The 27,148-nt window shown below is 37.6% G+C and overlaps 1 protein-coding gene across 1 annotated transcript; it reads right to left on the bottom strand.

The window, feature by feature from the left end:
- Positions 1 to 6,242: 6,242 nt before the first annotated feature.
- On the bottom strand, positions 6,243 to 25,970 carry LOC122990979. Its single transcript, XM_044364568.1, has 8 exons — positions 25,730 to 25,970; positions 22,724 to 23,017; positions 21,279 to 21,584; positions 20,592 to 20,933; positions 8,966 to 9,117; positions 8,749 to 8,829; positions 8,599 to 8,640; positions 6,243 to 8,236 (listed from the first exon to the last, which is right to left on the bottom strand). Exons 1-8 carry the CDS (start codon positions 25,770 to 25,772, stop codon positions 8,096 to 8,098), a joined length of 1,401 nt encoding a protein of 466 aa, XP_044220503.1. The 5' UTR covers positions 25,773 to 25,970; the 3' UTR covers positions 6,243 to 8,095.
- Between the last annotated feature and the right edge of the window lie 1,178 nt (positions 25,971 to 27,148).

Raw genomic sequence — 27,148 nt, forward strand, 5'->3', positions numbered from 1 at the left:
TTGGGTTTGTTTTTTTTTCATTAGTCCGCTTTTGCGAAATATCTCAACATACAAGATGGATTGACACAGATATTTATGGTCCTATATCCGACTTGTGTGATCGCTTGACTTTTCCTCCTAACGTTATTGCTACTATGAGGATCACATTTTGATTGAAATGTCTCAACAACATTGAGTGGCTTGTCATGAACACTTTCATGGCCCCCTCAAGGTGAATTGGTATAACTTCGGTGATCCCTTCAGACGCGTTAAGACATTATAATACCAGTATAATTACCATATTAAAATCCTTAAAATATGACACTCTTTCTTCCTCATTAAAAATTCAGAATCTATGAATATGCAAATATATTTCATTTCAAAGCTTTAACTGCTGGGTGTGCTCTGGTTACCTACTGTTAAAGACGCATGACAGATACTCACAATGTCAATGTGGGTTGAATCCAGCAGCAGACTTGGTTGGATGTCACAGCTTATCTGTCTCACTTCATTTCACGTCATGTCTAGTGCCCATATCTAATAACAATGCCAAAACATAAAAAATAAAAAGCTTACAAAATAGTCTCCTACTACTGTATGTACACTGGAAGTTTCAAGTTTCCACGCCACATGATGGGCTTCCACAATGTCACAAATCATGATCTAAACTTGAACTACACTTCAGCAGATGAATGTGAAAAGAGGCTTTTGGTGTGAAACTCTGCACATATATCATTCTGCACAGTGAAGCTCAAACATCCAACTGAAAGAACAAGAAGAAAAACATATATTTGAATGGAGGGCGACTTTAACTTCATACCTATTCTATTGTGATACCTTACAAAATGTTGTAGTTGTCATGCTGTGGACAGTGACTATTGTGATTAATAACAATGCCAGTTCAATATTTATATTAATGAACTGGCCTTGTTCTGAGACCAATCTCCAGCACCTAGTCTCACTTTTCAAGACACAGAAATCAAGTGTCTGTTTTATGCAGATGACCTCGTCACACTGTCTCCTACAAAAGAAGGTCTTGCCTGGACCTTCTCCACCAGGACTGTTAGACCTGGGCCCTGACAGTTAACACACCAAAATTATCACCTTCCAAAAAAGATCAAGGTTACAGAGAAATGACCCAACATTTAAAATAGATGGGACCCAAATAAGACAAACAAATATTGCACCACTTACCTATTACAAATTCTTTCCACAGGAAACTTCAGCTCTGTTGTGAAGGAACTAAAAAAGGAGGCAAAAAGGGCTTTCTATGCCATCAAGCATTCAGTTCAAATCCAAATTCCAATTAGGACATGGCTCAAAATATTTAAATCAGTTATAGAATTGATTGTATTGTAGTGAGGTATGGGACCCCTTACTACAAAATTATTGGGCAAAATGGGACAAACATCCAATTGAAACCCTGCATGCCGTATTCTCTTGGTACAAAGAAACCCCCAAACTCTGCATGCAGGGCAGAATTAGGCCAATATCCTTTACTTCTAAGTATTCAAGAAAGATCTATCAAATTCTGGAGGCATATTAAAAAGAGCAGCCCTGCCTGTTGCCATGATAAAGCCCTTGCCTGCCTGAAGTTTTGAACATAGAATGGAGTCCCCTCAGCCAACCAGTCCTGAGGCTGGCTGACCTTTCACCTTCTGACATCACAAACCCCCGCTAGCTTCTTAGCAGTTACACTATCATGCAGAAGATTAGACTTATCCAAATTATAACTAAAGACCAAGAAAAATGCATCACTTATCGGAATGATATCATACGCTCACAACACAAACTAGAAAAATTTGTGGCCCTAAACAGACAGTATACTGTGGCAGACTACCTAACCACAGTAAATGATAAAAATCCGAGAGAGACTTGTACAGACCATAGTCTGACAATAGAGAAAGGCAGACACAGACAGACCTGGCTGCCCACAGAGGACAGCCTGTGCTGTCACTGTGATGAAGGAGCTGCAGAGACAGAATTACACTTTCTAACAGAATGTCAAATCTACAGAAATATTATGGAGAAATTCTTTACGAAATCTGAAAACAATTGCCCCGACAGAAAGGAAGAAATGACCCCTCATTCGGGGGAAAAGACAGAATGTGTAGTGTTGGCTGCTAAATATGACATTTCCTACCACAACAAAAGAGACAACCAGTAGGACATAGACATATAGACAGATAGACATTTATAAATATATCTAGTTTACCATATTCTACTTAGTGCCACCATCTCCTTTTTGTTATGTTATTTGTGGACTAATTGCTGTTTTACATTATCTCTACTATTAACATCTATTTATTTTATTTAATTATCAGTAGGCTTTCTTTTGTTATCTATTGAATAATGGATATCTTATATTATCCCCACTAACATCTTTTTACTTTATTATCAGTAGATAACACTTGCATTATTTTTGCTTGTCTTGCATTGTTAAAGTCACGTTGAAATTGTACCAATACTAACTTGATTACTTATATCTATTTTATTCTATTAACTAACATTGTTATTCACTTTACCTTTGTTGATTTCATTCCTTAACATTGTCTTTCATAATCTGACATGTGCTTTGGCAGCACATGTCGAGTGTCATGCAAAAAAAAGCGTATTGTATTGAATTGACACAGGCACAATCACATGATGAAAAGACTGGTTATGATTTCATTTGTTAATACATTACTTTGTCGGATGCTTCTGTCTAGAGTGAGCCACATTTTTTTACACATCCACTGGGAGCAATTTAGGGTTCAGTGCCTGGCAGGAAATGCCAGGAATCAAACCACCAGCTGATAAGATCAACAGACAAACCTCTCCCACATGAGCTAGAGCATCCCTAAACTGGATACCACTGGGTAGGTTAATTCCTCTTAAACCAAACCTTAAACTATTATTCTGATTTTGTTTCCACTCTGCTGCAACTTTCCAGTCCAATGAGGCAATAGATGAAGCTTTCAAAAACCAAGAGCAAACTTCTTCAAAATGTGAAAGTCAAAGTTTAGTCACATCTTATACCACATATCAAATATCAATTTTTCATTTCAGTCTCTGTTATGGGTTGGGGAGCAGGTGAACCCAAATGCAGAGACCAAGAAGCAGGGCTGATCCAGGCTTAAGAACTTCTTTATTTTGAGATGTGCAGGCAAAAACAAAATCTGGCTGAGCTGAGCAAAACTGAATACAGGACTAGACTGGAGAAATAGAACAGACCAAAGCAAACTGATCAGAACAGAACATCCAACAAAACTGAACTGCAAACCAAGACTTAAATACAAAGCGAACTAAACAACGAGGAACAGGTGGCAAGACACAAGGGCAGGCTGAGAGCTGATGAGAGCTGAGGGAAACACTGAGAGCAGGGCAGGGCTCACAAGACTGACACAGGGCAAGTATGAAGGTAACAGCAGGCTGGGGAGAAACACTGAGATCAAGGCAGGCTTAACAAATATGATGCAGGGCAGGTGTGGAGGGAAAAATGGGCTGAGAAGAAGTGCAGAAACACAGGAGAGAAACACAGAGCAAACAGAAAACCAAAACCCAGAAAACACAATACTCAAAATACCTCCCAGCATACATTTAACTGTCCAAGAATGCACAAACACAAACCCAAGTACACAACACCACAAGCTAACCAAGAATGCAAGGAAGTCGTTCAAACCAACAACCCTAATATAAACCAGCAAAACCAATTGACCAAAAGGACTGGACACTAGAGGTATAACACAGGAAACCAAGAGAATAAAACACAAGGACTCCAAAAACCATCAGTCTATGGCAGGTCCCCCCCCTTCAAGGGAGGGCCCCAGACATCCCTAAAACCACCCCATTGGACACAGGACGGACGGCCATCGGAAGACGGGGGAAGGGGGAGGCCAAAACTAACAGTCCATTAGCCAAGACAAAGCACAGGTAGCTAGGAGGATGGCGCCTGGGGGCTGGACAGATGCACAACCAGGAGCCGCGGGCAAACAGCCCAGGGGCTTAACTGGGGCACAGCAAAGAGTCTTAGAGGAGCAGCCTGGGGGCAGGACCAAGGGGAAGCTGAGGATTTCCGACCGGCAACCAGAGGGCAGGGGCAATGGATGAAGCTGCTCTGGAGGACGACTATGAGGCAGGACAGATAACCAAAGTCACTTGGGAGGGTGACTGAGGTGCAGGACAGACGGCCAAAGTCGCTCGGGAGGGCAACCAGGAGGATGACCAGACGTGTGGAGCCGCTCTGGAAATCTGACTTGGCATCAGCAAAGATGGCTGACTGCAGTAATTATGGTAGCTTAAAGGGACTTTATCAGCTTTGACTAGGCTGCTGTAATTACTGTAGTAGGAGTGCAACTGACTTTAAATGGCGGAAGGCTTCCCCGCAGTGAAGACGCTCTGCTTCTGACACACTCCTGGTGGAATAGGGCGCTGTGCAGAGGACGGAGCAAAACCGCGTCGGAGCCGGAACGCGGCGCACACGTGCCCGGTGGAATCCTTGGGTAAGTCTAATTGGACAGTTAAGTGGTTTTAAATAAGAACATTTTAAGTGTTAGTGTTTTGTGTTCAGTCCTGTTTATTATTGTCTTTGTCTATTTCTGTGGTAATTTGTAGTATTATAATAGATTTTAAATGCAACAGCAGTAATATATCAGTGGGAACTGGGGGAAGCTGGGGGAAAGTTAGCTGATAGGTATGGGGGGATACATGCTTGTCTAGTCCAGTTTAATCAACGCACCCCATGGTAGTGTGAAATCAAGTGTTCCTAGAGTGAAATCTTGTGTGTCTTTTACGGCATTAAGTGCAGTGTGTTTGCTTAAATGCTTTTTGCAATGTAACGTCTGTGTATCCGCATGTCGATTGACATAGTGTGCTTACCTGTGTGGGCTGGTTTGGTCTGCTGTGATAGGCTACTCTGGGTGGCTGGTTAGCTGGGGGACAGACTGTCTGAGGGGGGCATGTCATAGCTTGGCCAGTCCTATCCTCGGTTCACTAAGAACATGTTGTTGTCTGATGAACTCATCTTTGTAAAATAAAGAGTCTATATTCTCCTTGCATCGTTTTAAGTGTGTGATGTTCAGATCTCTGACAATGGACCATACTGAGGAAAAAGGTGGTGGCAGTAGTAGCTTTTCAGCCTGTCTAGTTACTGAATACTCATACCAAAAGCAAGATTTATTCCAGTAATATTGATAGTTTCTATATTGTGTCAATGTATTATGAGAATTAAAGTAAATGCAATAGAAAGACTAGTGTGCACAGAGGATTGGACATTTCCAAATGTCAAATTAAAACATATCCTCTTTCTGCATTGTCTCTTCCACAATTGCATACAAAGAAAAATCAAAGTGGAATTTTTAAATGATTGTTCAATAAAAAGCTTTCTCTGTTGGTGGAAGGTACAGTATATTATAATAAACTGTAATAATTCAGTATCATTTTTGAGGTCTCAGTTTCAACCCACCACAACCAATCTGGTCTCTTCAACCCAGGTGGACTTGTGGCCTGTTGACAGCCTGTCCAGCATAGCTGCAGGAAGCGGGGGCACTGGGGATGCTGCAGTATTCCCACCTCAAGGTGCTGTACCCTGCCTCCAGCTGACTGGCAACCAACAGGCCCATTTGTGTTGTTGCAATAATTTATTTTTTTCTGTCGTGTGTGTACCCCTCCAGCAAAAATAGACCCTGCACATAATGATAGTGGAGTGGGGAAAAGAAGCAGGCTTGAGATGCATGGTCATGGAGCCGGTTGACACATGTCAGTTAGAATTGTCTCCGGCAACCCAACAGAGCCAGGCCTCTGCAGTTTTTCTTTCCAGTATACACACTCAGTAACTTCTGCTCAGTCAACTTTCTCCTATGAACCAGTTAGTAAGGAGATTTTTGGAGAGAGAAGAACAAATACAAATAACCATATATTGTAGTAGGGTGTTAGTTTTAATGCACCTCACATAAAGTCAAAATTTCTATGATACAAACATAAAATGTTCACATGTATTCACAGATGTTTTACAACTCTTCATATTATGCTTCTCAATATTAATATTAATACTAATATTATCAATAATAATACTTCATGTGTATAGCACCTTTCATACAAGAAATGCAGCTCAAAATGCTTTACAACAAAGAAATTACATGCACCAAGTGCTTCACATGAAATAGACATAAAATGAACATTGAAAAAACATGTTAAAAATATTAATGTAACATAAGATGGGCAATAAAACACATTGAATAGTTATAATATTTTTTTTTAAAAGTTTAAAAATAGAATACATATAGAGCATAAAATCAAGTAAAATTCAACATTTTAAAAGAAGTGCAGCAGTGCATAAGTGCGAAGCAGAGTGCAAAAAAGAATTTCAGGCCTGTATCAGGACATGACTTGAATCACAGTCAAACACCCGCTTTTAAAAAGCTGTAGGTACAGGGTCAATACATGAGGTGGAGGAGCTTTATTTAGTGACAGTCTTGCAAAGCTCAGTTAGTGTAATACAGGTGAATTTTCCCATGGTTGCATCATTTTTATAGGATTTACTGAGATCATCTGTGTTCACATCAGCAGTAATACTGTCTCTACTTGAGGTTATTTTGTTATTGAAGAACAATGCGAGTTCTTCACATTTACATGCAGAGAACTGTGGGGGGTCGGGGGCAGTGTTGAGTAGCTGGTCAATAGTAGAGAATAATATTATAGAGTTCCCAGCATCCTCTCTAATGATCTTGGAAAAGTAATCTTTTCTTGCCAGACTATTGCTTTGTTATAGGCACTCATGGCTTCTTTGTATATATTACATTGAACTTTGAGTCTAGTTTTCCTCCATTTTCTTTCAGCTGCCCAACAGATTCTCTTGATCTCATCAACACATTGTTTAGCAATGGGGAGATTCTGTCAGTCGACCCCTTTTTAACCTTTAGTGGAGCAGCAGTTTTAAAGCAGATGACAAGGTATTGTTGAAATATTCAACCATATCATTTAAAGAGCAGTCTTCACTGAATGGCTCAAATGATCTCATAACATTAGAAAATATTATTTCAGCCTTGTCATCTAGGAATCTCTTTGGAACCAAAAATTCCCTTTTAGTCTTTGTTAAGGTTAGGTTGGCATCAAAAAACACACAGTGATGGTCAGAAAGTGGTAATACTGAAACACTATCAATGTTTAAACCTGTTGTTATTACTAAGTCTAGAGTGTTACCATGCTGATGAGTGGCTTTATTTACATGTTAGGTGAGTTCAAAGCTGTTCAGTAAATTCACAAGCTCCACAGCTTTGGAGTCATTCTTTTTTATTATTATGAATATTCAGGTCTCCATTCAGGATTAAACTATAATATCTAGTGATACCCAATCAGATCAGTTCTCAGAATTCCTGTAGAAATAGTGATGAATATCTTGGTGGCCGATATATTGTAATGATGAGTACTGATTATCCTGCTTTGACCTCAAGAGCAAGATATTCGAATGATGTAAATTCACTCAGGTCAATGTCATTACACACAAACTATGTAGAGAAAATGGCTGCAATCCCTCCTCCTTTCCTGTTTTACCTGACTAATAAAAATGATAAAGGTTTGTTAGTGTTTCAACAGAAAACCAACGAAACTCCTTATTTACACAACAGTCATAAACTCTAACATGAGTTCCAAAACATTAAAACAAATATATTAAAAACATCTACTTAATAAATAATCAAATAATCAATCCAAAAAGAGGGAAGTGTACATGTGAGAGTGACTGATAAAATGGAGACACATACAAAATAGGCACATTGCAACTGTAGCCAGTTTACTGCTTGTGTGTAAAAGTAAAAGTGTAATAACAGAAAATGTATTGACACAGTTACGTTAACTGACTGCAGTGCAGCGGTGTTAAGGCGTTGGTGCCACTCTCCAGTGGATACATGCAGGGCGAAAAGGCAACTGGTGCATTTCATATTTTTGGTAGATGTCAAACAATCACTCTCTTTAAAACATTTAGAAATGTGTGTGACTTGCCTGAGTAAATGAACATGTTTCTGAAATAGCTACAGTATATATCAATGTAACATCTACAGCTCATCATACATAATCCACACTAGAATGTATAATGCAAGCACCAAATATTACAACAAGGATACCCATCAAAATAAGGCCTTCAGAGGAAGTTGAGTTTGTCTGAGGTATAAACATTGGCTGAGTCTGAGGGAAAGGTCATCCCCTTCAGCTCAAACTGCAACTCAGCATCAGAGTAGAAGGGGGCAGATGGAACGGCTGCCTGCTCTGCTGAAGCCGCAACCTGTAGAGAAAAAGACCAACATGTTACTGTGTATCAGAGAATCATCAGCAAGCTCTAATTTTAATACAAATCCCACTGAATTAAGTCTAAAATACAGATAACTGTTGTTATTGTTGATGCAACATGGAGAATATTAATGTCAAATTATTACCACAGATGTTTTGATACTGCAACCTTTAGGAAGTTTAATGTTCATTATTGCATACTGAGGAAGACTGTGGTCTGGTTACAGTGATTACACCAAGAAATGTCAGTTTGGAAGATACACAGATGTTGAAAATATTATAAATTGCATTTTTATTCATCAAGTGTGTGAGTATATGTGTGTGCATGCTCAGACTAACATGTGCAGCAAGTCATACCTCAGAATAAGAAGGTGGCACATTGTCAGTAGGATTGTGTACCTGCAGAGTGACATAATAGTTTAACGGTGGAGAGGCAGGAGAAAAGACAAAAAAGACAAAAGAACAGGAGAGGAGAAGTTCTCTCTATGCAATGCAACACACACTAACCAGCGTATGAGAAGGCTGAGCGAGGTAGTGTCTCCCAGAGGGCTGACTCAATTCATCTGACCTTGGTCCAACAGCCTCATACTGCAATTTAAATTAAACATATACAGTCCAGAGATACAATGGGAATACAATATTTTACAGCATGACAGTGATCTTTAACCTGACGGTATTGTACACACAAAAAAGTGTCTAGAAGCTGTAAGGCACAACATGTCACCTCAGGTGCAGATGCAGCCACTACTTCAGGCCCAAAAAGGAGTCTGGGGCACCGCTGACAGCAGGTCTTCATGCAAATGCAGAAAAACACCACAAGCAGAAAAACTCCAAAACTAAAAGCAATGTCAGAAAGGTCACCGTGATTTCCGAATGCTGAAACAAAGAGTTGATAAAGAGATTAATCAATGAGAAGAAAATATATCACCAACAATGAATCAATCGTGTAATTTGATTTAATCAAATGATTGATCATTTAAAAATATAAAACTATATAAACCCTTGTGAAAACTTTTGAAACCACTTTAGATAAACCAAAATCTAAAAACAAACAAAAGAAGCTAAAAATAAGTTTTTTTTTATGCCAAGGCAATAATGAAACTGAGGTAAGACGCCCCGCTTGAGAACAATGTCTATTTTCTTTTCAAATATATATAATTTGAATATCAATATAATATTTTCACAAGAAGTATGCTTAAGTAAACACATTTAGAGGGTAATTAAATCATAACAGACTACAACTTTGTTATTATAAAACTAAATGTAAAGTCTTTTCCCCGTGATCTGGGGAAGATTCCCCCCTACCCCCTAAATGTTACATTACACATACAGAAATTACCATTAGAATGGTTTGATTATTGTCAATTAATTTCAAATTGATGGGCCTAGGATAAATCACAACTGGAGAGATTTTTTTAAAAAATATATATCTTTATTATCACTGATATTGAAATTACTGACATAAAAAATATTGTTACATAAAAAACATGCAAGTGTGAACAAATCATTAAAATTATGTGAATAATAGGATTATTTTCAATATTTTCAAATCAATAAAACAACTATTAAAATTTCACACTGATGTGAACAAACCAAAAAACTGTCATTCCAAATCAGAGAAACAAAATTAACAGTCAGGCCTAAAAAATGCCATTTAAATCAGCAAAACACATCAAATTTCCAAACAGGACTCACAGCAGAAACCTGCCTCTGTTGCATTGCTTCATTCCTCATGAGCCCATTTCATAACGTTTTCACACCACAATATGAGTACAGCTCAGTGCAGTACAGACAGTCAGCATCCTCATCTTCCTGGGTCTTCTTCTTCACTTGATCTCCTTATTTTCTAGGGGTTTTTTCACAATTTTCTTGCCATTGGCCTTCTCCTCCAGATCTCTCCTGTAGGTGCGGCTGTAATCACTGCTGCTGACTCAGCCTTCCTTTTTCTGGGCCTTGCCTGCTGTAGCTTTGGCTGAGGTCAAAGTGCCGGGATGAGACTTGCCATGGACAGAAAACAGCATTGAACTTTATAAATAGCAGTGTTGATAAAACATGTAGCCTCTAAAAGATGAAAGGAGACTTTTGTTGTCTTGCCATGAATGGGCAGGTGGTACAACCTTGGAGGTGTGTGGAGCAGGCTGTATGGCAGGTTCTGGATCAAGTTCTCTTCTCCAAAAATGTCCCTGTTACATGGCATAAGACCACAGGCCGTGACCTTTCATCCCCTTTCCCAAACTGGCAGCCTGGCTGTAAAGGCCAGTAATTTCATAGATGTTAATCCTCTTTCCAGGTTTTTGGTCATCCATCAGTTGGCCACTTTGTTGTACACTGTGGAAAAAAAAGTTTTTTCAAAGAAATGTACTGTATTATTTTACTGTTTTTTTGTTATTTCTACATTAAGTGTAAATGCCATAAAAACACTAAATTATTTTTTATCAAAAATATTCACCATAAAATAAAGGCTGTAATCTGTAAATTAAAATAATGGAATATTATAGTTTTTTAACAGGATTATTCAATTATTTAATGGTCTTGAATGTTAAATTACATTGAATCCTATGTAAAAAAAAATATATATATATACAAAAAATACACATCCTATTATTGAATGTATTAAGGCAACTTTCTGTTTGTTTTACAGCAAAACTTTAAATTTAATGTAAAAAAGAAGAGAAAGATTTTTTTTAAAAATTACAGATATTTACTGTAGACATTATCTGCATTTTTACAGTCCAACTATTGTAAAATAAGAATAAAAATTCATTATAAAATATTGCTAGAATGTTAAACAAATGTATAAATCTGCACAAAAAAAGAAAAGAAGACGACTTGTTTTATACAGTATTCTTTTGTAAATTCATAGAATTATCCAATTTATCCTTAAGAATGTCACATCAAAGCACAGATTTCTGGATGGAAAACATAAAAAGTTATGTAAAATTTTATTCAAATTACCCTCCTTTAACACCCATTAATAGTGTCTTGAGAGTTTTAGGCTTTAATTGTATGTGATTATTTCATCTATTTACAGTAAATTCCTGGTAAATATTGGTTTTATACTGTACAAAAAATAGGATCATGGGAAAATGGCTTACAAAAACATAATTTTAATAATCATTACTTTATATAAACATTATTTGAAAGTAATTACAAGCAACTATCCAATATATATACAGACTTTTCCAATTAATGTATGAGATTTACTGTATATAAACAGTATTTTACAGTAATTAAAATTAACTATCCAATATATCCGTCTGACACTCTTCTTCAAAGGGAAATTTTTTATATATTGTGTGTACACTGCCATCATTCTTCAGAACCTGCCACTTATAGGCTATTTGAAGCTAAAGAGAGCTATTGTATTTAGGTCTTGATGCACAGCATATTGGTGTTGGGGCTACATATCAAAATCAAATGGTCATAAAATGTGTGTTTGTTGTATCCTATGTTCCATCCTGGTTGTTGAGACTGAAAGATCTCTTAATGATTGACATTGACAATTATGTCCCTTGCCTGTTTGTAATTATGTAGACATGAATAAATCACAGATGTTGGTATAGTGGTCTGCTAACTCCTTGTGGTAGAGTAGGACTTGTATTTAGCTTAGCAGTTATATGAAGAGGGGTTAACAGCGGTACTGAGACAGGTAGGACCAACCATGCCTTTTTAAGCACTGTAGGAGCCTTTAAACTAGCCTGAACATGAACCCTCACTGCATGGCCTCAGCCACTCCGCAGTTCAGTGAGACAACCCACAAGCAAGGGCTCTTCTAAGTATAGTTGGATCAATCAATGCAATAATTGTTACAGATTGTACACAGTTGATATACCTTCAACAATATCATGTATTCATACAGTTAAAGCCCAACTATGGGTCTTCTGTCTCCCCCCCAGCAATGAGAGTAATTACAAAAACACTATCAACACTTGCTTACATCACAGGCTCCGCCGCAGAATACTCTGTTGCTACTGTTGTGGCTGTAAAACAGTGGATACATTTTTTTGAGCATCACGCAACCTCCGCAAAATGAGTCGTTTCACCGTCAGAATTTGATCCATGTGGTCCAAACATACTAACGAACTAACTGGAAGCTAGCCACTCAGACAGTGGAAGTCTATGCATTCATCTAACCAGCACAAGAATGTTGCCACCGACATCAGATTAAAAAATCTGTATAATGGCAAATATGAGAGATTTATCTGGCAGTTATAGGCTTAATCAGCATTGTGTGAACTGTGTATTATTGATGTATATGCATTTGTATGTTCTATGGAGGTTTTGCACATGATTAGTCTTTATATTCGCATACATACATTTTTGTATAAACCTATTGATCTCTTATCTATAATAGCTATAATAAAGGCTGTAAATCCACTTTAAAAATGTTGGAAGCTGTCTCCCAATACATTATGTTAGACCACAACTTGAAATTGCATATGTACCATCCATGAGTTTTTTCCTTGTCAAGGTGCAATCATTTGTAGATCTAATTTTTCTTCTCTAAATATTAAGACCCAAACAGTCAGTCTATGTTCAACAAAATTCAAAGCTGTCATTGCAGTCCTACTGCTCCCTCAAATCTTTAGGTCACTCCAACATTTCTACAGGTCGAAGGGAACAAAGAGCAAAAAGCAGAGACAATATAAGGTGAATAAGGAGGGACCTCAATATGAGTAAAGCTTTATAATGGTTTACAAATGTTTTTTGTGTTTTTTTTAGCAATAGGTGATAGATGTTAATAGTTGAAAAAAAAACCCATAAACTTAAACATAGAAAATGTCTCTATAGACTCTGTGCTTCAGACAGATGAAGAACGTGCGTGCAGATTCAAATTAATGTTGTACAATCATTGGATGAATGATTGTACAACATTAGGGGGAGATTATCTCGACCAATGATATTGTTTGAGTTCTGGGGGCAGGTCCTCTCGGCGTGATTCATCCAATGACTGTGCAACATTCAATTGTTTGAATCTACGCGCACTTTGTTGACCTCTGTCTGAGGCGCAGAGACTACAGAGAGACAATTTCTACAGAGAGTCACGCAAGTCATTTGCCAAGCCTGTTGATTTGAGGATGATGATTCACATTCAGCTTTCACAAAAGGTAAAGTAACTTAATCATTTTGTTATTCTTCATACCTGCGCTGAGCTTTAGTTGAGCTTAATATTACCAGACCATTTCTGATTTAGACAAGAAAGCTTATGAATTGACAGCTTTTCATGACAGAGCTTCATTATTCTGTTCGAGGTCCCTCACTAGTTCAAAGTCAATGTAACTCAACCACAGCAGAATGGTCTCTCCTTCTCTCCAGTCAACTGTGTGACAAATGCAATCCTTCAAGATCAGGCAAAAAAGATGGTATTTTTCCTTGATGATGCTTGACGTTTGAACAATTACAGTGTTCTAAATGAATGAATGTATTAGTCTACACATTCCACAGCAGAAAAAAGTAATCATCAGACAGAATACTGTTTCGTGTTGCCGTTTTCTCATGACATGGATTGCCATTGTACCCCTTTCTGTAGTGTTTTAAGCACTTCTTTCATGGTGACTTGATTTGTGACTTAATTGACTTGTCTTGCTTGATGTTTAGCAGTGACTTGACTTGGCTTACTTGAGTCTAAACACAGTGACTTAGGACTTGCTTGAGCCTTTAAGGACTTGCTTGTGACTTGCACATGTGTAACTCCCATTTCTGATATTTGTGAATTTGTGAACTACTTCCTCCCAAAGCCACAAACCAGAGACATGAGACTCAAATTTCTGATGCCATCTGCAATAAAGTCTGGGGCTGCTTCATAGACAATGAATGTGAAACTAATTTTGTAGTAATATTTAAATACCCAAGTAGGCTTTATTCTATAGTGACCTTTCATATCTGAAAAAGAAAATGTACAAAAATGGGCGATGTCTACAGAATTGGCATATGATGATGTCCACGGTGAAATATCGTAATGGACAATGATATCGGGTGGGATAAATTACTGCATTTTTCTGTCATTTATGGTTGTGCTAAGTTTCTCTCCTATCGTCTGTTTCATCACAGGTGGCGCTGAGCGATCCTTGCATGTGTGAGTGTGTGTCCTCTGAGTGGAGCAGAGGAGAGAGAGTGAACCACGTGAAGTACTTGAGTTGACAGTCGTTGCGTTAATGTAAGTGCAATAAAAGCTCAATGAGTAAAAAGCCAATAAGAGTAATTTAATCCACACAAAAGATGGACAGATGGGGGGGCTTTTAAAACACGATGTTATGATGGTAGAGGCTCAGTGGTTTGACCGTCAGCCATTGGCGATGGCATTGCCCATCAGCCCAACCCTACCGTATACTCAGAACATCCCCCTGGGTGTTCTCAGTGTCATCTATAACATCTTTCTCAATTCATTGTTTTTGGAAAAGCTCCAGACATTATCAGATGACATCACAAATTTGAATTTTAGCAAAATAATTTTTGGATTTGGGAGAGATTTGTTCATGTTCACTAACATTTTGAACCATCTTAAAGCATGGGAATAATATGTATGAATTTCTAAATTGGCCATAGTTTCCCTTTTGCCATAATGCAACATGTAAGACATCGTCCTGATAAAATGTACAAAACTGTTTTTGCTTCCATTGATGTCTGTTGAAATAATCTGAATGAGAAAAAAAAAAAAAATTCTAGTAAAGTATTCTGTTTGAGCTCTTATTGGGTTGATCAGCTTCAGACCCACATTATAATTCAATATGGCTTTTTATTGGTTCATTATGAAACTTTAAGAATAACACTGTAAAAAAAATACTGAATTACTTTGTAAAGCAAGTAGTGAAAGGTAATTTTATGATACATTATTAAACATCTTGAAATCTCATACACCTCAAATGGGGATCTGCACTGAATGGATTGTAAAATGGCAGTAGAAAAATGTATATAATGATTCAGTGTAAAAGAAGTTGATATAATGGTACTTTTACACACACCTTCTGGTTTTTGTACATTCAGAACCCCATACATAATGTGAAATGTCTTTAGATATATTGGGGAGTTGCTTGCAATTACTGTAAAATAATGTTCATATGAAGTAAACCCCATACATTTATGGGAAAAGCCTGTAAATATATAATATAATATATAATTACTGTCAAATAATGTTTATATAAATTTAACCTCATACATTAATGGGGAAATGTATGTAGATATATTGGATAGCTGCTTTTAAATACTATCAAATAATGTTTATAGAAACTGATCCTGATACATTAATGGGAAAAGCCTATAAATATATTGGAGGGTTGATTTTAATAACTGTCAAAAAGTGTTTATATAATGTATACCCCATAAATTTATGGGAAAACCTGTAAATATACTGGAGAGTTGCTTGTAATTACTGTCAAATAATGTTTATATAAAGTAATGATTATTGAAATTATGTTTTTTGAAACTATTATCACATGATCTTATTTTTTTGTACAGTGTAAAACCAACATTTACCAGGGATTTACTGTAAATAGATTGGATAATCACATAAAATAAAAGCCTAAAGCTCTCAAGATACCATTAATGAGTGTTAAAGGAGAGTAATTTGAATGTAATTTTACATAGTTTTTCTGTGTTTTACATCCAGAAATCTGTATTTTGAGGGGGAGTTCTTGTGGATGGATTGAATACTCCTATGAATTTACCAAAGATTACTATATGAAAACAGGAGTCTTCATTTAAATTAGGTCATTTTAAGGTATTTCTGCAATCTTTTTCATTTTTTATGCAGATTTATCCATTTGTTTAACATTCTAGAGATGTTTTAAAATGAGATTTTATTTTTATTTTACAATGGTTTGACTGTAAAAATGCAGACAATGTCCAAAGTAATTGTCCGTATTTTTAAAATAAATCTCTGTCGAATACCTAAAGGTTTTTTTACTGTTATTTGACGGTAAGTGTTTTTGCTGCCAGACTTTTTACCATTTTTTTACGATTTTTTTTTTTTTTACAGTGTAGCTCATCTTCAGGCTTCTGAAAAAGATCCTGTCGAGGGGCTGCATTTTAAGGCTGCAGTGAGGCAGTAGTTAAATCATGATTATGCCAAGATGTCTTGCCAGATGTACAGCCTCTAAGGTTTGATGTGGGTGGTTCACATCAAGTATGAGGATGTGTGGATCACTCTTGCTGGCGTTCAAGTTCTTCACAAAGTGGGTGAGCCACTCCACAAATAGTTTGCTGTTGAGTCAATCTGAAACTCTTCCCACAGATCCAGGAGGTGCCCCTCTCATTGGAATCTTGGTCATTCTCTTTCTTGGAAAGATAAACATCGGAGGAATAAATTGCCCTGCAGCATTCATCATGTAGACAGTGGTAACATTAAATCCTCTCTCAGCGTTTGTCATCCGCCCGACTTGTCAAGCCCCTTTTGTTGCAACCACAGGCTGCAGTTTCTGGACATTTTGGCCTCCTATCTGATCCATGTTCCACAGCTAGGTGGGAAATATGTTGTTCAGCATCTAAAGCATGTTTTCATAAACATGTCTGGCAGCAGCATGAACTTTGGCTACAAGCCATTTATATTATATTTTTGTATTTCTGTACAAGCTGTACAATTGACCCCAAGCTCATTGAAATTGAGAGAGCACATCGCATAGGAAATTATGGACACACTGGACATCCAAGATCTATTGTACTGAAACTACTTTGGTTTAAGGATAACGAAGAAATCCTGAAACGTGCAAAGAACTTCAAGGGTACTAACTTTTTTATTAATGAAGACTTTTCAGAAAGATCTGCTGCCCCAACTCAGAGCTGAGAGACTGAAAGGCAACGTTGCCTACTTGAAGTATGACAAGTTAGTTGTTCACCCTCCTCAACCAAACTAGAGATGTTTTGCTGTGCTGTTTTTAGAGTCACCCTACTGAATCATGAGTTGCTCAACTGAATGTGCTAAAGTTGAGTGAAGGTGCTAAAGTAATACCCCTTTACAAATCAGGTGATCATGATACAAATTATCGTCCAGTCTCTATATTACCTTGTTTTTCCAAAATTCAGGAGAATCTCGTTTATGCAAGACTCTCAAAGCACTTAGTTGAGAGCAACATCCTGTACAAACATCAATATGGTTTTTGAAAAAAATACTCAGAATTGGCACTGTTACAGCTTGTCAACAAGATTTCTTCTGCCAAGGATGAAAAAAAAATTTGCACTCAGCGTCTTTTTAGACTTATCCAAAGCGTTTGACACAGTTAACCACAATATTCTTATTTCCAAGCTTAACAAATATGGATTACAGGATGTTGCACTCAAATGGCTAGTCAGTTATTTAAACAATAGAGAACAATTTGTATCCATAACTGGCTGCATCTCAAATAGATTAAAATTATTTTGTGGATTACCCCAAGGTTCTATCCTTGGTCCACTTCTATTCTTGATTTACATTAATAACTTACCCATGGTTTGCAAAGATTTTTTTCCTATTTTATTTGCTGATGATACTAATCTCATAGCTACTCATGATGATTTCAAAGTACTGATCCAGCATGCAAACAACGAAATGTCCTTCATTTCCAAATGGTTTCGGATGAACAAACTCACTGTCAATGTCAGAAAATCTAATTTTATGATATTTTGCTATAAAAACAAAAAATATTTAAAAGATGATGCTAAAATATTCATTAATGAAAATGAAATGTTTTAAGTCCCATTTAATAAATTCTTAGGAGTTATTGTAGATGAAAGACTAACTTGGAAAAAACATATTGAACATGTTTGCAAAAGGTCAATGAAAATGATTGGAATATTGAGGAAAGTTTGTTCTCTGATTCATCCCTCTTCTTATTTAAATCTGTAATATAGTCTAATCTATCCATATATCAATTATTGTAATATTGTTTGGGCTGCTACGCATCCTTCACACCTCAATCGGTTACTTTTAATCCAAAGGTTTTTAGGAATGATTTGAAACTCCACTAGCCAAGAACCATCTGCACCTTTGTTTAGGAAATTTAAAATTTTGTCAATTTATTCTGTAAATATTCTTCTAACATGTGTGTTTATGTTCAAATTCATATATCACAGGAAAAACCTTCCAGATACATGTCATAATTTTTTCCTTTCATCATCAGACATTCACTCTTATTCAATGAGGCGATCAAAGGACTTTCATTTACCTTATTGTCTCATTTCCAGTCATCAGTTTTTATCAAATTTAGAGGTCCTCATCTCTGGAAATTCAATTCAAAGTACAACTTTGAAGTCGTCATCCCCTTTAATAACGTTTAAAACAGATTTTTAAAAATATCTTTTATCTAAATAGAATTTTGTGTGATTGGGTATGTATTACACCACTTGCACGTTTAAAGTGTTCAAATTTCTGTTCTGATTATTTTTTCTTTTCTCTCTTTTTCTCTTGTTTTCTGCTATACATGTTTTTTTTTGTCTATTTGATGTTATATTGTTTTATGACTCACTATATTTTTATGACTTGTTGAAATGAAGGGGAGGACTTTGTTTAAGCCCTCTGGGCTTCCTTCCTCTCCTGCACAATTTAACATAATAATATAATAAATAGTTTTTTCTGTGTAATATTTTATTGTATCCTTTGTGCAAAAATTTTTTTTAAATGAAGGTTTTCACCAACTTTTACTTCATTGAAGCCCACTGCCCAGGCAAGACTGTTGGCCTGTGGGGTGCAAACTGAAAGGCATAGATTTCTCTTCATGAATGTTAGGAACCTTACCTTGTGAGGCAGCTGGATTCACAAGATCATGCAAGAATCCATCTTGTCAGGCTTCAAGTTATGCGCTTGTGTCCAAACCACCAGTGGTTCAGACCATCAGCTTTTCATGAGGATTTTAACGTGATCACGTGATCTTGCGAATTCAACTGCCTTGCAGGGTGAGATAGTGATAGACGGTGATAGACAGATGGTTCAGCCTGCCCTTTTCCAAACAGTTTCTAAGGTCAACCTCTCAGTTGGTTCTGTGTAACAAATCATCTGGCGTGTCAGATTACTAGGAAACAGTTTTCCCCAGCAACTTTTTTGGCATCACTCAATGAGCGTTGGATCCCCATCTTTGTAGCCAAATCATAGGCCAGTTTCCGTACATCCAATGATGTTAGCCCAAAGAGAGCTCTCTCCATATGTTGGATGTGGCACACCAAATAATTTTCAAAGACTGCAGAGAACACAGCCGTTTTCCACAGACGAATATGGCCTGGCCTCTTCATCAGCTTGTCAAGGTGCAGACTAAGGGTTTTTGGTGGTCTGCCAAATTTCCAAGACACTGATTTCAGTGATTCGCCATCTTAAATGCATTTAAGTTCATCCTCTAGAGCCTGCTTCCCATACGTTCCTCTATTACTTGTCCTCGCGTAGAGCCTCATCTATAATGCAACAAAAATTTAAATTTAACTTTAAATACCCCCATCCACACATACACATACTAGGGATGTGCAGAGAGCCCATTATTTGTATTTGTATTTGCATAAAAATGGAAATAGGTGTAAAAATCCTGTTTTTGTTTTTATTGCAATTCTAATTTTAGGATAAGAAAGTGCTGAAATAAATGTTTATCAATTAACTATTTTGCAAAGGAGGTCCCCTCACCGGGTCTCTAACTCAGGTCATCCAGGCCATCGGCAACTGCAGTAACTACTCAGCTAAAGCTCAGCAATGTAAATAACCTGCGCACTGTTATTTTACAAGTTTTTTTTTCTTTCTGAAGACAAATAATTTCCAAAATATTTGTACGAAAGTACACTTGCCACACTATTATCCCCCACCCACCCACACACACACACACACACAACCACATGTTTACACAGGCTAGAATTTACCACATCACCATGGATGCTTAGCCTACAGTAGCAAAGACTTCAAGCTAGACTACAGCAAGCTAATATTGCCTGCTATAACATTATCATCATAACATAAAGTCAGCTAGTTAGCCTCTTAGACTGATAATAATACATTTCTTACTGTTGGTTAGCTATTATGTTATTGTGTTAGATGATGGTGTAAATACTTTCTCAGAAATCTAACATTAATGAGACTAAACTAGACCTCTTCCCTCAAAAATCCTAATCTTACACTTTCACATATTACAAAAAAGTATTTGTTATTTTTTGTTGAAGCTAATGGATCACCCTCCAGATGATTCACATTTTAACAGTAAAAAAAAGTTTGTGTATATCCTTATAAAAAACACAGAGACTTATTCTGTGCTGTCAAAATATTACCTCCCACAGGTGAAACAATATTGATGCTATTCAAAGATTAGCAAGACAACAACCATCCAAGAAAAGAGCTGAAATGAAAACTGACTCTATCTAGTGGTCATGGGAGGAATGGGGGGTGGGGGTAGTTGTGTTTGTCTTCTTACCTCTGGGGATTATCCTTGCCTTACGTTTTACCCTACGCTTCATTTTCAGTGATGCCACCAAGGCCTTGTTGCCATTCTGATCTCTGACCTCGAAGCGTCCACCACATGAACTTTGGAGGCTCTCAATCAAAATTCCACATGGCTTTGACAGTTGAAACCCACCGCAATTAACTTCATTCAAGTCCTTCCTCTCTAGCCTGCCTTGACGAACTATCTCAGTCTCTAATGCTTTCAGTTTAAGGTCACTTCCTGGGAAGAAGTAAATGTTGCAGGAGTTCGGTTCCAGATCAAAAGTGAAGTCAAGCCTTTCTCCAGGACTCCGTTCATAGGACCTCGTGTTTGCTGGAAAAGAGGATGAACAAGACAGAAAATATTGAAGTGATTCTCCACTCAAAATCTTTTGAATATCAAACACACGTCACAAAAAAAGAAGAAAGATGTCACTTCAGGATTTTAGAACTTGAAGTGGTCATTTCTCACTATTTCCTGACAATTCATCGACTTACAGACCAAATGATTGAGAATTTAAAAACTGAGAAAACTATAAGAACCCTTGTGAAAACTTTTGAAACCACTTTGGATAAACCAAAAGCTAAAAGCAAACAAAAGAAGCTAAAAGTAAGATTTTTCCTATGACAAGGCAATAATGAAAAAACACATCTGATATTGATTATAAAACACACTTACACTTCATTTTCAGTGACACCACCAAGGCCATGTTGTCACTGTGATCTTTGACCTCAAAGCGTCCACCACATGAACTTTGGAGACTCTCAATCAAAATCCCACATGGCTCTGACAGCTGAAACCCAACGCATTTAACTTCATCCGAGCCCTTCCTCTCCTGCCTGCCTTGACGAACTATCTCAGCCTCAAACCCTTTCAGGTTGAGGTGACTTTCTGGGATGAAGTAAATGTTGCAGGAGTTCGGTTTAAGATCAAAAGTGAAGTTGAAGCTTTCTCCAGGACTCCGCTCATAGGACCTTTTGTTTGCTGGAAGAGAGGATGCACAAGACAGAAGACCTTAAAGTGATTCTCCACCCAAAATCTGTATCAAAGACACGTCTCCTGCAGTCTTGATTGGGGGTATAAGCTCGATTTTGGTCTCATCCATCCACAGAACATTTTGCCAATTGCCTTCTGGCTTATCAATGTGGTCTTGAACAAACCGCAGATGGCAGCAATCTTTTTGGAGAGAAGTGGCTTCTTTCCTAGACATGACCCTGAGTTCCCCTGTGCCCCCCTGAGCTATTACATGTTTGCTCTTGGTGTGATCTTTGTTGTTCAGCCACTCCTGGGGAGTGTAATAATGGTGTCTGATGGTTTGATGTCTTCCATTTGTACACAATTTGCCTGACAGTCAACTGGTGGAGTCCAAACTCTTTAGAAATGTTTTTGTAACTCTTTCCAGCCTGGTGAGATCAGCAACTCTTCTTCTAAAGTCCTCAGAAATCTCCTTTGTTAGAGCCATGACACACTTCCACAAACCTGTGTGGTGAAGCTCAGACTTTAATAGTGAAGACCCAGATTTCTCTTCTTTAAATAAGGTAGGGCCTCCTAAACTCACACTTGATTGTCATCCCATTGATTGAAACACCTGACTCCAATTTCCCCTTCAAATGAATTGATAAAGTTTCACATACTTTTGCCACGCACAAATATGGAAAATTGGATTATTTTCCTCAATAAATAAATGAACAGGTGTAAGGTTTTTGTCTCATTTGTTTAAGTGATGTCTCTTTATCTTTTAGGACTTGCATGGAGGTCATATTTATGTAGAAATAGAGCAATTCTAAAGGGTTCACAAACTTTCAAGCAGCACTGTATAAGCTTCAGATAAACTTTTAATTATATTTTTACTCTAAGGAAGGACTGTGGATTTTGGCCCCCATCAATTGCATTGAAAGCGCATTCAAAGGGGATCTTTTAATAGCTGTTATGAACAGGAGGAACGATTACAGTAAGGCAAACCTCTTTCAGTGTTCATGTGGGCACCTAACTGTTGTTTTAAGATGGACTTGAAAAACTGTGAACATATCCTTTAAAACCAAAAAATCAAGAAAAGAGTGACAGTCATAGTGTCAGATCCAGGAATGGAAATGAAATAAAATGAGCATAAGAAGGATCCTCACCTATTACTTCAATGGTCACATTATGCAGCAGTTTCTTATCTTTGTCTCTCATTGTGTAGAGGCCGCTGTCTTCCTGGGTTAAATAACTCTGCTCATAGTAGTAATATGCAACCCCCCAATGGAGATCTACTATCCTCTTCAGCGGCTTCATCCCCCTCTCAACATGACGTGTCCACAAGACTATCGCCTCTGAGTTGTCCTTGGGGGTGAACTCTAGTGACCGAGTGTCTCTATGCAACATCCACCTGTACGTCTTCCCATATTGTTCCTCAACATAACTGTCATCTGCGAGGCCTAGAGAGGAAACAGAAACAAACACACGCATGAGTACCGACCTGATGAATATATGTTGAAGAGGAAGGACACCTGCCAGCATTCCCAGACACCCTTTGATCCTTTACATATTATAGTGGTGGAATGTAACTTAGTACATTTACTCAAATACTGTAAGTAAAATTTTGAGGTAATTGTACTTGACCTGAGTATTTCCATTGTGTGCTATATTTCAGAGGGAAATAATGTACTTTTTACACCACTACATTTATGTAGCACTTGGCTCCTAACACTACTATTTAGTAAGGATTTTAATAATTTTGGACCAGAATCAGAGGATACCAGATTTGGACAGGAGGCAGAAATGGCTATCTGCAACATTAAATGACCACATGAGACAAGAAGCTATAAACTGGTACCATGTATTATTTTTGAAAATAAACAAAATAAATAAAATAACTTTAAGTTCAGTAAATAATTAAATTCCACAAAGTCAGTTTCTCTGTTTCAATTTAGCAACAAATTATTTCTTCTGTCACTTTTTCTTTTGGTTTTGAACCACTGAGTTCTTTTCTGTTTTGACTAGGTGCACCCTTCTATAGGTAAACTAAATTCTCAATATCTGGATCCAATGTTAGTTAGGTAACAATATCAGAACCATATCCTGTTCAATATTATCACTTCACAACACACTTCAACCTTGCAACAGTTCACTATTCACTGCTCTAGCAATAACAAAAATCACTTTAACCAAGGCACAATAATACACCATATCAATAGTATGAATACTCAGTCCACTCATTTAAACCAGGATATGGATGGTAGGGACATGTTGCTGGATTGTCCCTACCAACAATTTTACAGAACTCAAACAATCTAGCCACTTCAACTTAACATAATGTTTACAGTAAGATCTCTAGAGTTGCCAGGTTTGTTAGTGTTCTGCAAAAAAGTGCGCTATTATGATACAGAGTGAAAGAGCAGGATATGGGGGATACTCAACCTGATGATTTGACAACCCTCAACTTCAAGCTGTATGCATTTTTGACAAGCAGCAGGCCAGCAGCAATAATGGAGTCAGTGAAGTGAAGAATCTGAAGCGCTTAGTATTTATAGTTTAAACCTTTCAAATGTCACAGAATTGAAAATGACTTCACTGGGCAAAACTAAGGTCATTTGATATTATATTTAATTTCAGGCATTAGGTGTCGTTAGCTAATTTGTGACTGTGGCTCAGACATGCTGTTTAATTAAACAACTTTATTACTGTTGGTGAAAATTCCTCCCAAAAGCAAATTAAGACATCTGGTCCCTTTTTTAAAAGAACCACAGTATCAGTAACAGTTGAGCTTAGTTCATCATTTCATTATGAAAATCCTGTCAGCAGCAGCCTGCGTAGCACAGAGACACACAAACAGGTGAGCTCTGATGTCATAGTGAAAGATCTGGCCATAAGTTCAGGAGTGGAATGAAAAATAATACAAATAGAAGTTTTTAGATGATTTAATGATACGTTTGAGCATCACGTTGGCTGTGCCATGAAAGTCTTGGGTTGTGTCACCCAATTCCACAAACTGAAAGAAGGACAGAATCTCAGGTAATGTTTGAAAACCTTACAGCAGCTAATTACACAGCAGCACATTACCTACAGGTTTCTATACATTTATTTCAGTGTATGATGTATTGTGACAGTCTATGATATGTTCTAAATTATTAAATTTAAATATCAAATTTGGTCTCAGATTAATAGTTAAGTAGTCCATCAATAAAATAAAATGTAAAAATCAGAAAACAAATCGACATCAAGTCCGGTTTCAGGCGAGAGCAGAGGTTGAGAACAGTCACTAGCGCAAACAACTATAAAATCAGAAATGAACTTGACAATGAGTGACAATAGAGATGACACGGCATCTAGGCCACGTGAAGACGCAGTAAATGGACCGGGGGCTACGTGATGACGCAGTAAATGGACCAGGGGTTGCCTCCTTCACTGCATGGAGATTTGCAGAGATGTGGGTAAAAGAGGGGACACACGCCGCGGATGACCCCTCCACAGGAAAGCAGAAAAAGAAGACAGACTCCGTCATCAAAACAGACTGTTTTCTTAATCTCACAAGTAGGCATCTACTATAGGCTGTTTATTTTTATGATGATAACACGTTGTGCTGTTGCATGTTGTGATTATTTTCTATCCAATACTGAAGTTTGCTGCGCATAGAGTTGAATTAAACAGTGAGAATGACATGAGGTGTTGTGGCTCGTCTGGCCGAGTGGCGCTATCCACAGTGCTGAAAGGAGCGCTGGGGGATTTAACTCTGGCACGTTACATTTAACCTTTTGTTTTGTTCTATATGATCACATCTCCTGTGTGTCCGTATGAGGAAAGGATAAGGCGTGAACTTGACATCACATCGCTTTTATGAATATTACTGTAACAGCTGTAAGAAATAGCCTAACAGGCTTCATAGTCTACACAGGCCCACTGTGGTTATGATTTATTTCCATGAATAAAACACTTTCAAAAACGTCACCCTCTCTGATTTTTTTTTTTACAAATCGCACCCTGTATATACTAACCATACGTTTACACCACTGCAGATACCATAAACTACTCCTGACTGAGAACCAGAGAAATACTGTTACTATAAATCCCTACAATCATTTATACACTCAGGGCAACAGGATACAGTCATACAAGCAGTCTAAAAGAGAATTAATCATTTTCACACTCACCCAAACAAACACAGGCACTAAGCAACGGCAACACTATCATCATCTGACGTGATTCAAAATGCAAAACCCGAATCCAGTGTCACACAAATGTACCGTCTTCGAGCAATTAAGCGCACGATATGATTATAATTGATCAATACTTTACTGACACATCCTGGCAGAGTAACCCCTTAACTATATGCACAACATTAAAACAGAAGTTGTACAAAGTACACAACCCGCACTATACTGTTAGTTACTGCGGTTTATGGACGGGGTTTGTTGGGAGAGGCTTTGTCTGGGCCCACCCATCAGGGCGTTTCCATCGCAGTGCTCGTGGTGCGTTCAAGTACGGTCGGAAATGACATAATAAGCGCCATGCCGGGCTCTACGGATGACAATTTGTTTTGTTTTTCCATTTGTCCCTTTCTGTGAAATATCTCAACATACAAGATGGATTGACACAGACATTTATGGTCCTATATCCGACTTATGGTATCCCTTGACTTCTCCTCATAACGTTATCACCACTATGAGGATCACATTTTGATTGAAATGTCTCACCAATATTGGATGGGTCGTCATGAAGACTTTAATGGCCCCCTCAAGGTGAAATGGTATAACTTCGGTGATCCCTTATAGAGCCCCTCCTCACACGTATTAAGACATTATAAAAACCAGTAGCCTATATTTACCACGTTAAAATCCTAAAAATGACATCTACTCTTTCTCCCTCATTAAAAAATCAAAATCTATGAATACGCAAATATACTTCATTTCAAAACTCTAACTGCTAACTAACTGCTGGGTGCACCCTGGTAGCCTATTGGTTAAGACGCATGAAACATACTCGCAATGTCTGTGGGTCAAATCCGGCAGCGTACTTGGTTGCATGTCACAGCCTATCTCTCTCACCTCATTTCATGTCGTCTCTACCGTCCCTATCTGTTAACAATGCCAAAAAAATAAAATAAACAGTTTACAGAAAAGTCTTCTGATACTGTATGTACACTGGAAGTTTCAAGTTTCCAAACCACATGATGGGCTTCCACAATGTCACAAATTATGCTCTAAACTTCAACTACACTTCAGCAGATGAATGTGTAAAGAGGCTTCCAGTGTCAAACTCTGCACATATATCATTCTGCACAGTGAAGCTCAAACATCCAACTGAAAGAACAAGAATAACAATATGTTTCCGAGTGGAGGGCTAATGTGCAAGTGAACATATATAGAGGACAGCCACTAACAGACCCACACCCCTTACATTTAGTCAAGGACACACCTTAACAGAAATGATGCTCTCCCCCCATTCTCCTCCGTAGTGAACTGCATGTCACCGCCTCAATATGAGGGGCTGCCCTAAAGACTTTGGAGTGGTTCTGCAATGCAGGTTTTGTTAAAAACTCTAATTGTTTCCACCCAGTTTTAACAACTAAA

Source organism: Thunnus albacares, chromosome 10 (genome assembly GCF_914725855.1).
Source record: "Thunnus albacares chromosome 10, fThuAlb1.1, whole genome shotgun sequence".
Taxonomy (NCBI): domain Eukaryota; kingdom Metazoa; phylum Chordata; class Actinopteri; order Scombriformes; family Scombridae; genus Thunnus; species Thunnus albacares.